The 13,923-nt window shown below is 32.7% G+C and overlaps 1 protein-coding gene across 3 annotated transcripts; it reads left to right on the top strand.

Moving 5' to 3' along the window:
- The first annotated feature begins 5,853 nt into the window (after positions 1–5,853).
- On the top strand, positions 5,854–7,330 carry LOC133700746 (probable 2-oxoglutarate-dependent dioxygenase AOP1). Of its 3 annotated transcripts, none has more exons than XM_062124396.1 (3): positions 5,854–6,286; positions 6,504–6,825; positions 6,977–7,330. In XM_062124396.1, the coding sequence occupies exons 1-3, from the start codon at positions 5,913–5,915 to the stop codon at positions 7,229–7,231; spliced, it is 951 nt and encodes a 316-aa protein (XP_061980380.1). In that variant the 5' UTR covers positions 5,854–5,912; the 3' UTR covers positions 7,232–7,330. The 3 variants fall into 3 exon arrangements, with proteins under 3 accessions (XP_061980380.1, XP_061980396.1, XP_061980387.1); XM_062124412.1 differs by having other exon boundaries at positions 6,504–6,757; positions 6,977–7,109; XM_062124403.1 differs by having other exon boundaries at positions 6,964–7,092.
- The last annotated feature ends 6,593 nt before the right edge of the window (positions 7,331–13,923 follow it).

Below are 13,923 nucleotides of genomic sequence, written 5' to 3'. Positions count from 1 at the left end.
AAAACCCGACTCGGGGTCGACTCAAGGTAAAACCCGAGTCACATGTCAAGAGGGTCAACCTAAGTTGACCAGAGTCAATATAAAATAAAAGTTGATTATTAACATAGTTTTAAAACCTAATTTGAGAGTCAACCTGGGGTACGTCGTGTCAACGTAAGGATAAAAATTATTATTGTCATAGTTTTAAAACCGAACTTGGAGATAAACTAGGCAAGGCTCAAGTCATAGGTCGGGATGGTCAACACGGGCTGACCTGAGTCTATGTGTAGATAAAAATGATTATTGTTATAGTTTTAAAAACTGATTCAAGAGTTGACCCAATACAAGATTTAGGTCCAGGGTCAGAAGGGTCAACCTGATTGACTAAAAAGTTAACGGGTTTCTGACTCGCATTTTATCCCAGGTTGACCTAGGTTTTTAACTGGGTTAGGTCGAGTCGATCCTTTATTTTTAAAAAAACTTGGACAAGTACAAGCCCCAGGTCAAGTCGTCAAGTTAATTATGATTTTATAATTAGAGTTATTATAATAGTTGAAAATAATTAGGAGATTTAATCTATTAGTTAACCAACTTTTTCTATATACATGTGTAGGGCAATATACAATAATAATGATAGAGATTACAACATAAGAGTATGCCTATAATATTTCCCATATGAGTACATTCTATAATATACCCTTTCAAGCTGAGGGTGAAGGATCAACCCTAAGCTTGAAACGAAAAACAGTAAATGAAGTAGTAAAAAATGGCTTAGTAAAGACATTTGCAAGTTGATCCTGAGAGGAAATAAAACGAATCTGAATCTTCACAGTTGAGCTTGGTAGTGTACCAAGCTTCGCACGATGGACTTACAATGTGCCAAGCCCGGGGCATACATAAGGAAATGATTATCCTCCTTGGACACGCCAAAAAAAATGACCAGACCTTCCTTTCTTGGCATGCCTAAAAGGATGACCTAGCCTCCCTTGGACTCACCTAAAGAATGAATGCAGCCTCTCTTAGGCTCACCAATAAAGATATATTCAGAATAAAGATACATAATATTTATCATCATGACAAGACTCATGTGTTATAATAACATCATGAGATCTTCAGAATAAAGATACATAATTTTTATTATCTACTGCATATATATTTTTAGAGCATCTCTCTCTAAAATATTATTATCCTTTTAAAAAGATACTTATTTAAATTTCAGAGAGTTATCACCTCCACTAAATAAGATATTTTACAAGTACTAACCCCAAGCCACCTTGACCTACTAAGCACCAAGTATAAGTTATCTACTATCTTAGTTAGGAAAAATAAATGAATTTTTTAGGATCAATTGATTAATTAATTATCCAATCTAAAAACTCTATTTCTAGACTAATTGAATTTCTGAAACATCATCAATATTTATTACCTTATTTAGAATATTAATTTCTTCTGCCTTTGAGGATTTATTTTTCCTTTTGCCTCGTTCCAATTCTATTGCGTGTCTTGCAGCTAACCACGCGAGCACATGGCTAGTTATAATCAAAATTGAAATGGAAAAGCAAAATAATTAGGTGTCAAGAATTTTTATATGCAGAAAAGATCTGAAATAACTTCGAGATAGTATCGACAACTTTGCATCTAACTAGAAGTTCACATAATATTGGAAAAATTAATAATAAAATCTGTCCTTAATTTCAATATCTCAATAATGACCCGTTTATTTTATAAAGATAAACTCGCATTATCACTATAAATTAAGGACCATTTATTTTTTAATCTCATGGACCAGATTTTGATCCCTCGAAGGCAACAATTAAAATATCATTTTTTTATAATAAATGATATTTTCAGACTAATTTGTTTATCAATGATTAAATATTTTTTTAATGGCCTTACAAATGCATTGCATATCTTCGTATTGATTTGATATGTTAAAAAAGAATATTTTTTTCAATGTTGGTTTCAAAATGTCGTTGATAAATGGATGTAACCTTCATTAAAGAGACACGAGGTCTTTGTTATATTTAATATTGAAAGAAAATATATCTCCTTCCAATGTCTGAGTAATGACCTATCTATATCTATAGTTTTAAAAGACTGTTTGGCAACGTGGCTGGCATGTATTTGTAAAAAAATAATTTTTTTATTTAAATTTAATTTTTTAATATTTTTAAATTGTTTTAATATGTTGATAGTATCTTATATTTGTTAATTGGGACATCATCATATGTGCTTACGAGGATGATAGTAACTGATTAACCGTCCACCATTTGATTCTAGTTTTTTCTTTTCCCAAATAATTAGATAAGACAAAAGATATAAAATTACCTTAGTTGGTTTTTTTTTTTAAAAAAAACAATTATTATGATGCAATGATGTGAGGAGGTTGCTCTCCATAACTTAATTACCTACTCTAATATAAAGGATATTGTATTTTAAAAGTGTTTTTAAAAAATATTAAATTTGTTTTTGCTTGATATTAATATATATATTAAAAGGATTCGCTTTGCAATGAGATTGATTTTCCTTACTGCAGCACAACTTGAGGATTATAATTGCACAAATAACAGGTTGTCACTTGGAATATTAGTTTTATGGGGCCAACTATTTGGCCATGGTTATTTGTTTGCTTGTGGAACAATTGGCATGTCAGGAGCTATCATATGCAGGTTGGGTCGTGTTTGTTGCTATATATCATATATTGGAAAATACCCTCTTTATATTCATTCTAAACAGTTCTCCTATGAGAGTACTCGTTTTTTGTAAAAATCCCTAGAAAACCCCCTTATGTGTGTACATCCGTCTGTTCCTAGGCAGAATCTGACAAGTTTTTATTTATCTATTTATCTCATTCAACTAATTATATTTGGCATATATGCAGGGTTCCGTTGCCATTACTATATTTGTTATGTTATTAGATATGCTCTCCATCTCTAGTTGGATAGCCTTCGTATTATCATTAGAGAGATTTCTATTATAATAATAAAATATTGTTATAGGTGCGTGATATCAGGGTGACGACGAGCTTTTCATGCCTCTCTTGAGAGGTATTATTGCTGGAAAAGAAAATAAATTTGAGTTTATCATAAGATAAAATTATGATTAAAGTTCAGGAGTCGTCACCTAGTATTATGGTTATTAGAAACCTATGGTCTACGAGAGTCTAGATAAGAGACTGGTTGTGCTAGGAAAAAACACATCATCCCCAGTGCACTCTATTTAAGGTAAGCTGCATTGTTGTTTGATTGTTTTTCTAAGTTAAATTTCTATTTATTGGTCTCATTTACAGTTCAAGGTAGATTTCCCTTCATGAGAGAATATCTACCTTATTGTGTTAAATCCTAACCATTCTAAAGTATGAATTTTAGCATCTCATTTATTTTGCATTTTATATCTTTAATGCCTGAAGGTAAACTCTATTGTGTAGTTTTACACCATTAGATATTAAAGTCTACATCTAAATCTTAATATAAAATGAACAAAATAATTGGTAAGGGGTTTTTGATATTTTGGTAAAATCGTAACAGATAATCATAAACTTGTTACGATATTTATTTTTGTGTTTTAAAACATGCGAAAGATGCAATTGTTGTCTTTTTATGCAAATATGATTGGAAACTTTTTAGAATTTAGTCATACGTATGAAAACAAAACTTTTTTTTTAATCTTTTGAAAAGGGAAATTAATTTAAAAATTTTGAGATTTTTCAAAAAAAAATTGAATTTCTTTTAGAAAAATTTCGGAGAAAATCAGGTTTTTTAATATTGGATTTATATCTTACAATGTAAAAATACAACCTAATATTAAACAAAATTGGTAGAAAAACACGCGAGGAAATCATAAATTCTTTGAAATGATTTTTTAAAATTTTTTTGGAAATTTTTTTATTTTTTATTTTTAAAAAATAGTATTATAATATATATTATATTATAATTAAAAATATATTAAATATATATGGGATGGGCCGACCCAGATAACTTGGTCGAGCCCAACCCAAGAAAGGGTTGGGTTGGGACGATCTCGTTCCAAAATGGTTGGATCGATCTCGGCCCAACAAATCTCTCTTTTTTTTCTTTTTTTGGGTTAGGCTGGATCAAAACATGTCTGGCCCAGGCCTGCATGGTTGTTTGCCCGACCTAGCAACCATGTTAATTAATTTGCCTTTTGCAGCGACAAATTTTGCAACCAAGGGGGAGGGAGAAAGGAGAAGAAGAGGAAAGCAACCTAGCAAGGTGGTCGTCACTGTGATGAGGAGGTCCAGACGGTGATTGAGGAGGCGTCACTGGTCATGCTAGCCGTCTGTTGCAGAGGGAGAAAAAAGAAGAAAAAGGTCTGCAGGAGTGAGAAAGGGACCGACGGTGGCTCCTAGTGGCCGGCTGGTAACTGAGCTAGCTACCTATGGTGGAACTAGTGGCAGACAAGCTGGTGGTGGCTCTGGTTGGTGGTTGAAACGACGAATAGAGAGAGAGGGAGAGAAATGGCAGAAACCCAGGGGCAAAAGGCTAATTTTTTTTTTTTATCAAATTTAAACTTGTTTTCTTCATGTTCAGGCCATGAAATCCATCCCTATCTTGTCTTTAATGGTGCCAAACCCTTAATTCAGCTGAGAAGGATTCCAACCGTTGGTTTAAAGTAGGTACCATGGATTGTTAAATTTAGACTAGTGCACCTCCTAACACAATTAGTTTAAACAGACCATATAGGGTTGTAGAGAAATGTTACGTGATCATTTTGGTTCAGGTGTTGTCAAATTTGATGGAGATATAAAGCATTCGATGAACCTGAAAAGTAACCACCTAGACAGTTGTTTTGGGCAAAATTTGGTGGTCATTGTGTATTGATGCATCAAAGTTCTCAATTATAATTGGTGGTCATGAATCCATCAGAACCAAAAAATATTAGAGATTGTATTAGGACACTAGGTTCTGTCCAGCTCTAGCTCTGTAGTGATGAGTTAGACAATGAATCCAACTCTAGGAACATTTGACACTAATTGATCCATGAATATATAAAGAGACGGTAGATTACGAGGCTATTCTATGCCATATACTTCTAGTACATTTACTTCTCTCTCTTTGGGGAACCAGTTGGTCTCCAGTTGTCCTTTTTTATCAAGAATATTTCACATGAAAATATGGAGAGATGGTGGATTATCGGGCTCTTCTTGGCCATAAACTTCTAGTACATATATTTCTCTCCCTTCGAGGGAACTAATTGGCCCTTGGTTGTCCTTTTGCATTTTCTAATTTCAATATATATATATATATATATATATCTCCGAGGGTAAAGTCACCACTTGGTGTTTTTAGTTAATTAAAAATTAATTTTTATTTTGCATTTTTTTTAATTTTTTCCCTGTTTAGAAAAATTATGAATGATATCTTCAACAAAATAGCTCAGCAATGTACATATTGAATTGATTTGGTATCAGGACAATAATGAAGTTGGCAAGCAGATACTTCAATTGATCTCGATCAATTATGTCATCCAAGCAAGAAATAATATAGCCATGGTTAGAATCCACAATGTTGGTGTAAAATAATATAGAATAATATAGTCATGGTTAGAGTCCACAATGTTGGTGTAAAATAATATAGTCATGGTTAGAGTCAATCACTATTTTTTAATGTGTTCATGATTCAAAACACTATTTTACTATGAATCAATCTTGCAAAACAGTTGTTAAATAAAAAACGAAAGGCACAGTAAAGAAAAATGGTGCAAATGAAATGAAAAAAAAAGTTTGAAGGATCCAATACAATACAAAAAAGGATGCAAATAAAAAACAAAACCCCAAGTTTTTTAATGTATAGTATAATAAATTTTCATATTACGACAGGGAACCTAATCCAAATTATTTACATTTAAATACACCTGAATTGAGATTTCTGTTCCTCATTTTTTCAACAAATTAAAAACCTAGGATCCTAAATATGAGCCAGGAAACTCTTTTTCAGCTTCCTATCATAGATTTCTGCAAGTCAGATCTAAAACCAGGAACTTCAGAGTGGGACTTGGTGAAATCTCAAGTTTGGAAGGCAATTTCAGAGCATGGTTGCTTCAAGGCTTTGCTTGACAAAATTCCTCTGCATGTCGAGAAGTCATTTGTTGGTGAAGTGAAAGAGCTCTTTGACTTACCCCTTCAGACGAAAAGGCAACATGTTTCTGAAATACCCTTTAATAGCTATTTTTGGAAATCCCCACCTCCGCTGCAATATGAAAGCTTCGGTATTGAGGATCCCAGCATCTTCGAAAACTGCAACAACTTCACCAATGTCTTGTGGCCACATGGAAATCCAGATTTTAGGTACATGAGAACATTCTTTTTCAATTTTTGGAGCTCAAACTGCATTAATATGGAATTCAATCTTTATTATTTTCATATGGGCTAACGAAGGTGAAACAGAACTTGATCCACCAGCACATCGGTTAGTGTGCGTGATCATAAATCACTCGAAACAAGTATTGTTATATATCCCAACTTCTCTTGTAATTAATTCAAAATCTTCCTCTGTTTTCTGCAGAAAAAGTATAAAATATTTTTCAACACAAGTATCAGAATTTGAGAAACTCATAAGGAGGGTGATTTTGGAGAGCATGGGTCTTGACAATTACTTGGATGAACACATGAGCTCGACTACTTGTGCTCTTAGAGTAATGAAATATCAAGCGCCTCAAATTACTGAACCAACGTATACAAAGCCCCACACAGATAAGAACTTAATTACTATATTGTATCAAAATCAAGTTGATGGGCTGGAGGTACAAACCAAACATGGTGAGTGGACTGGTGTGGAACTCTCGCAAGATCACTCTTTTGTCATCTTGATTGGGGAATCCTTTAGAGTAAGTCATTGATCTTTCTGTATTCCATAAGTTTATTTGATAATATATTTGCTCAAGATTTGAAGTTTAGATTCTAGTTTAAGTCAATTCAAAATATACGGACGTAGAAAACATAAGCACTTCCCTTTGTTATTGGAGTTGATTTCTGCAGGCATGGACGAATGGTCGATTGGACCCGCCGTATCACCGCGTAAGGGTGAGTGGAAGCGAGGCAAGGTACTCTGCTGGATTGTTTTCGTTTTTCAAAGCAGGTTATAAAACCAAAACCCCTGAAGACTTGATCGATGAAGATCATCCCTTGCTTTACAAGCCATTTGATTTTTTTGAATTTCTTAAGTTTTTTTCGGACTGGGCACCTAAGGCTCAGCCTAATCAGTGTGGTTTAAAGGCTTATTGTGGTGTGTGATATTCGTAATCTTAAATCAAAGCAACCTTGTGAGGTCGCTGTTTTTTTTTTACTTTGTAATAACTAATAATGAAAGAGTGAATGTTGGTTCGGTATTGACACCGTGTATGAAGTAAGTCATAACTAGAGTTGTTCAAGTTATAATGTTAATAATAATAATAATAATAATCTTAGCTTGTTTAAAGAGAAACTTATAAGCTTATATTTACCTTTTAAAAAAAACAAAACCAAATACAACTTTTAACTCTATTTGGAAAGAAAATGCTAAACTAACTAAAAATATAAACAACAAATAACATCTTTCACATCATCTTTATCTCCTGGGCATGATCGATTTTGATCAATCAAGGTTGATCATGATCAAATTCATTATGAAACTGTTTTCACACTGACAAATTTTTTCTTGGATTTTACCTTGTCCAACTAGTCAAAAAACAAATCCTCTAAATGTTCCATGCCAGTCTTATCTATTTACTGAAAGACATGTCTTCTTGTTAATACCCACATATAAATATGTTGGTTTATCATCACGATAAGTATAAATTTCAAAAACAATGAAGGTTTTAAAATCCCTATAGTTTCTAGTAGATTAATAGTATAACTATTTTCATTGATCTTTCGTATTATGTTGTGAGATCCACATTTATGTCACATAAATACAACGAAAATAATAATTTTAAGATTTTTTAGAAGTCTCATGGATCCTTTTAGACAAAGTATGATTCTTTAGGACTTGAGTGAAGATTACCTGAAAATCATTTCTTCTTTCTAGGGTTCGATAAACTCTTCAAGTTTAGGTTGTCATAAATTACAAGTCATCCAATTTTCTGGCTTTGAATGTTAGAGAATAATATAAATCATATATTGGGACCTCACCTAACATATTAAGATTTTGGAATGAGATGGATCTTTGACGTGATAATAGAGCTAGCCATTATGTCTAAACGATCACAAATTTAAAATTAATTAATAACGCAAGGTAGTGTAGACTCATGCAAGTTTCAAACTCAATGGACTTTCACTTGAGGGGATGTGTTAGAGAATAATATAAATTATATATTAGACCCCTACCTAACAATTTAAATTTTTGAGTTGGAATGATTCTTTGACATCTAACCATAATCCAAATGAATCACCAGATTAGAAATCTCCAAAACCATTCAAGAGAGAGGAATTGTTATGCCTAGAGTGCTAACTCTTTTATTAATTTCTTTACCTATATACTTACGTTTAGGTATAAAGAAAAAGTATGAGACATAAAATTTTATTTATATAGAAAACTTGATAACCTTATCAATGGTAAAATATCACTTTGCCTCATTAAAAAAATATCACATATTTTATTTTAAGACAACCATTAGAGATTTTTGCAATCAAATTCTCATTTGATTTTTTTTTAGGTCTAGAATTGTGATTCCATGTATAAATTACACTCTACTCCTCGATTTTTAATTTATCTACAATCAAGTCCCATTTGATTAATAATCTTAGTTAATTTCTTATCAATAATTCTTAATATATATGACGCATTAGATTCATAATATATTGACTCAAACATAAAACATAATCTTATTCATGATAGGATTAAATGGATTAAATAATTTAACTTATTATCAATTCAAAAAATTGATAGATTTATATTTGAAAATAAAATGCAGTGTCATAACCTAATTTCTGACCCACACGTTTTTTTTTATATAGATTTCAAAAAAACTAAAAATTTCCAATATATATATATATATTCAATAAATTTAGCCAATTTTAAATGCTTTATTATTTTTATCACTTTTTTATTATTATTATGCATCAAGTTATGATAGAAATAATAATAAAAAAGCACATAAAATAAAAAGAGAATAAAATCAATAGAACAAAATATTATTGGGGATAAAATGAGACTATTAATTGAATTTAACAAGCTGAGAATTGAGTTGAAAAAAGGTAAAATAACAAATCATGAATAATTTAGGATGTAATTGAGAACATGATTGAAAAGAAAATTAAGAAAAAAGGTTTGGTTTGGTTTTAATTAAAAGAATTAAAGAACCAAAAATGAATTCATAGCAAGCAACCAAATTTAGAGGTTTAATTAGGGATGAAATTGAGGATGAAAAAAAAGCTTTAGGGTAAAAGTGACAAAAAATACATAATTTTAAAAACCAAGTACTAAACTGGATAAATTCCTAACAAGAAGATCCTTAAGATTGTGAAGGAGAACTTTGACTTTAGCTTGGGATGATGACCATCAACCTTAAATGTGATGATAATATGTTCTTGAAGATAGCAACATACAAATATTTTGGAAGGGATGACCCAAACTTCACTGAGGAGGTTGTCAAGCCCCTGAGAAATTCAAGCTTAAAGAGTTATTTATCATATCACTATTGTTTGATGTTTGTTTTATTGGTACTTGATGAATAATTTGGCTTGTTTTCTAGCTGCTAGTCTGAAAATGAAGAAGAAGAAAATAATTTATTTTATGGGTTTGAATTTATTTTTGGATGTTCTGTAATATTTTTTTATAGATGTAATATAATAATTTAAGTTGAGTCAATTTGATCTTAAATAGACCCAACAAATGTGAATGACACCTTTCAAATATTTTTTTAGGTATGGTCAAAAGTGTAGGACCAATGATCAATTTTTACCATCTATACAAGTCTAAGCCTGTTTTGAAAATGACATTTTTGACAAGTCTTCTTGTTTAAGAGATCAATGTTGAATTCTTCATGAATAGTCTTTTTGACAAGTCTCTTTTTAAGAGTTTGATGTTGAATTTTTTGAGAATGACCTTTTTAACAAATCTCTTTTTTTAAGGGACAGATGTTAAATTTTTCGCAAATGACCTTTTTGACAAGTCTTTACATCTTGTCATACATGGTATATTGGATATGGATAAGATCTTGTTGCATCCTGTCATGCATCACTTCTATTTTTATTATCTTTTTAAGAGCACACACATTAAACTTTAAGTTAAGTTAGGGACTAGCAGCTCGCCTTATGACTTGAGTCAAGGTTTAAGTTTGTATAAACCCCAACTCTTTGCTGAGTGTTTAGACAGATAGTTATTGGTGCACGTGCCATCCCACTATCTGTTGAGCCCCCATATTACCTTTACGAGGGTGATCACTAGGACAACAAGAGATTCTTTTTAGAGATCAAGTAGTGAACCTACCCTATGTCTCACATAAATGAACTAGAACCTATCCTAAGAGTGTATGCTCTATAATATCTTTTGCATCAAAACAAACCCCAAGGCATTATTAATTCCAGGACTTGTGAACGAAATGATCACCACTGCTAAATTTTCCATCATGGAATATGGGAAAAATTTTGAACTGTCATAATTGACTAAGAGAGACTGTCGTAGAAGTGATGTTAAGAAGCTATCGCCAATCAAGAACCTGAATTGCATTATGAATGAGGTGAACAAGTTAATAGCTCACTTCCAAAATGTGGATGAGATTGCATTTCTTATGAAATATGGACGCTTGGTAAAGATTGCAAAGGTAGAAGTTTTACACCCAGCTGTACGAGCTTTGGTTCACTTTTGGGATCCGGATTATCGATGTTTTTTCCTTTGGGAGTATAGACCTATGTCCTACTATGGAAGAAAGAATATGGGATGCTGACTGAGTTTCCAAACTATCCGTATAGGATCTATTTTCCTTTAAGATCTGACAAGGTCATCCCTAGACTGTTAAAGCTACTTAGGATCTCTAACTTGGAAAGGTCTTTGGAGAAGAATGCTACCTGGCTGAAATGGAAGTTTCTAGAAGTTGAACTAGAAAAGAAGTCAAGATCAGAAAAGGAGAGATTGATTGTCTTAGGCATATTTGGCCTTGTGTTGTTCCCAAGCTAAACAGGTGTAATAAGTTTGGATGTCGTTGCTGCTTATATAAAGTATGAGAACACATAAATCAATCTGGTCGCTGCCATTTTAGCTGAAACCATCTGTTGTAACCCATTTTTGGGTCCCCACACAAAAATAAAAATAAAAATAAAAATAAAAATAAAAAATATATAATAATAACAAAAAAATAATAATAATAAATAATAAAATAAAATAAATAAAATAATAATAATAATACATAAATAAATATATAGCCGGAAGAAATTAAAAAAAATAATAATAGGAGGCGAGAGTGCTCAGGAAATGGTCAGAAAAATTAATTAAGGAGGATAAAATACAAAAATTAAAAATTTGACAGTATGATGAGAGCCCTGTTGGAAAAGAAAATTCAATTTGAAGAGAAAAGTTCAAAATTGGATGTTTATGGACTTAATTGGATTTTATGGAAGGTTTTATTGAATTTATAGGGGGTTTGATTGCAAGGAAAATTGTTTTTTAAGTCAATTTGGACTTTAATTGGAAGAAATTAAAGTTCTGGGGTCAAATTATAATTTTTAGAAATTTATTAGGCCAAATCAGGGGCTTAGTTGCATAAATATTGAAGTTTAATGGCCAATTAGGGACTTAATTGAGAATATCTGAAACCAAGGACCAAATTGGAGAAGGCGCGTAAGTATAGGGGCTGTAATTAATACAATCAGGGGCCAAATTGAAGAAATTAGAAGTTTATAGATTAATTGAGGGTCAAATTGCATAAATCAGAGACCAAGGACCAAAGTGGAAAAAGCGGCCAAATATGAGGGCGACGATGAAATGGAAAGGGATGCAATTGAAATAAACAAAAGATAATTAAGGGCTGATTTGGAAATTGACAGGTTTTGGTGCCTTTTTTTTAAATGAAACGACGTGTTTTATCCGAAATGACGCCATTTCATATTAAAAAAAAAGAAGAAGAACAGAACGGTGTCATTTTGAGCGACATTGTTCCGCTTTCTTCTTCCCCTGGACGTGCAGCAGGGGAAGAGAAATCGTTTTTTTCTTCTGCTTCTTTCATCATCATTTCCAGCGAGTCGCGTGCCCTGCGAAAGACCCGAAGCCCCACGCACCTTGATGATGAGAAATCAGGGGCAACATGCCTTGCCAGCGGCGCCCACTGGCCAACCGACCGGCGCTGCCTTGCCTCATGCGCGACAATAATGAGCCCCACTCCTTTGGCTCTATAAATAGAGGCTCAACGCCAACATAGGGGAGGTTGGGAGAACGAACGGAGAGGAAACAGAAAATGAACCGAGGAGAGAGAATGAACCGAACAAAAAGGGAACCACTGATAAACTCAAATGGAGAGGAAGGAAAAGCTTGAAACGGGGTAGGAAACTTGACAACAAACCGGGAGGATAAAGGGAAGAGCAGTAACCTCACCCTCCACCGTTTGAAACAGCAGCACCGCTGCTTGGAGCCGCCGTTCGTGAGCCACGACACCACCACCGGCCTCCACCACAGCACCACCAGTGAAGCATTCCAATCAGCAAATCGCCGCCTCCTCCGCGCCAGGTAAGTTCTTCTTCCTCCATTGGTTGCATTTTTTGTTGGTTCGTTCCTGCATGCAGATTAGCGTTCTGCATGCAGGAGGGGAGGGGGGAAAATAATTCCCCCTCCCCCCACGTCAGATATGTCGCTGGGCCAAGCTGATTCTGGCCCAGCATTTGTTTTTTTCTTCTCTGGGCCAGTCCGGTTCTGGCCCAGCTATATTGTCTTCTAGGCCGGATCTGGCCCAGATTAAAAAGGAGAGTTTGTTGGGCCGAGACCGGCTCAATCCATTTTGGGCCGAGTCTGGCCCAACTCTTTTGGGGCTGCTTTCGGCCTAGTTAGTTGGGCCGGCCCAATCCACATAATATTTTATATTATTTATTATATTGTTTTATATTATTTATATATATATATGGATATATATCAAAAAAAAATTAAAGAAATATTTTGAAAAATCCTTGAAAAATATTGTTGATTTTCCTGCATATTTTTATCAAAATTGCCTAATATTGGTTTGTATTTTTATACCGTAAAGATACAAATCCAATATTAAAATACCGGTTTTCGTCAAAAACATCAAAAAATTTTAAAAAATAAAAAATGTTTTGCTTTAAAAAATTCTGAAAAATCCTTAAAGAATAGTGTTGATTTTCCTGCATATTTTTATCAAAATGACTTAATATTGGTTTGTATTTTTATACCGTAAAGATACAAATCCAGTATTAAAATACCCATTTTTTTCGTGAAAAAAAATACATAAAAAAAATGTTTTTGGTTTTAATGCATACGGCCTAGTCTCTCCAAAATAAAAAAAATAAAAAAAAGCATCACATCATATTTTCCTACAACAAAAGAAATTTCAAGAAATATATATATTAGCATCCATTTTGGCTTTAACAACAAGTTTGTTAGAACCACGAGAACTAGGTCAATATTTCAAAAATTTCAAAAAAATTATTGTGTTTTCTTTTAGTATTTGGGGTTACAATCTTATACGTAAGATGCATTCCGAATATTAAATTTTTTTGTTAACGTCAGAGTTTTTGGTTTTAATGCATACGGCCTAGTCTCTCCAAAATAAAAAAAATAAAAAAAAGCATCACATCATATTTTCCTACAACAAAAGAAATTTCAAGAAATATATATATTACCATGCATTTTGCTTTAACAACAAGTTTGTTAGAACCACGAGAACTAGGCCAATATTTCAAAATTTTCAAAAAAATTATTGTGTTTTCTTTTAGTATTTGGGGTTACAATCTTATACGTAAGATGCATTCTGAATATTAAATTCTTTTGTTAACGTTAGAAT

The sequence above is a fragment of the Populus nigra genome, chromosome 1, assembly GCF_951802175.1.
Source record: "Populus nigra chromosome 1, ddPopNigr1.1, whole genome shotgun sequence".
In the NCBI taxonomy this organism is placed as follows: Eukaryota; Viridiplantae; Streptophyta; class Magnoliopsida; order Malpighiales; family Salicaceae; genus Populus; species Populus nigra.
The sequence above is the reverse complement of the archived record's forward strand: the minus strand, read 5'-3'. Positions and strand labels throughout refer to the sequence as shown.

Coding starts and splice junctions, on each gene's coding strand:
- LOC133700746 (XM_062124396.1), top strand. CDS start 5,913: ATGAGCCAGGAAACTCTTTTTCAGCTTCCTATCATAGATTTCTGCAAG. Junction 6,287..6,503: donor CATGGAAATCCAGATTTTAG/GTACATGAGAAC, acceptor TGTTTTCTGCAG/AAAAAGTATAAAATATTTTT. Junction 6,826..6,976: donor TGATTGGGGAATCCTTTAGA/GTAAGTCATTGA, acceptor TGATTTCTGCAG/GCATGGACGAATGGTCGATT.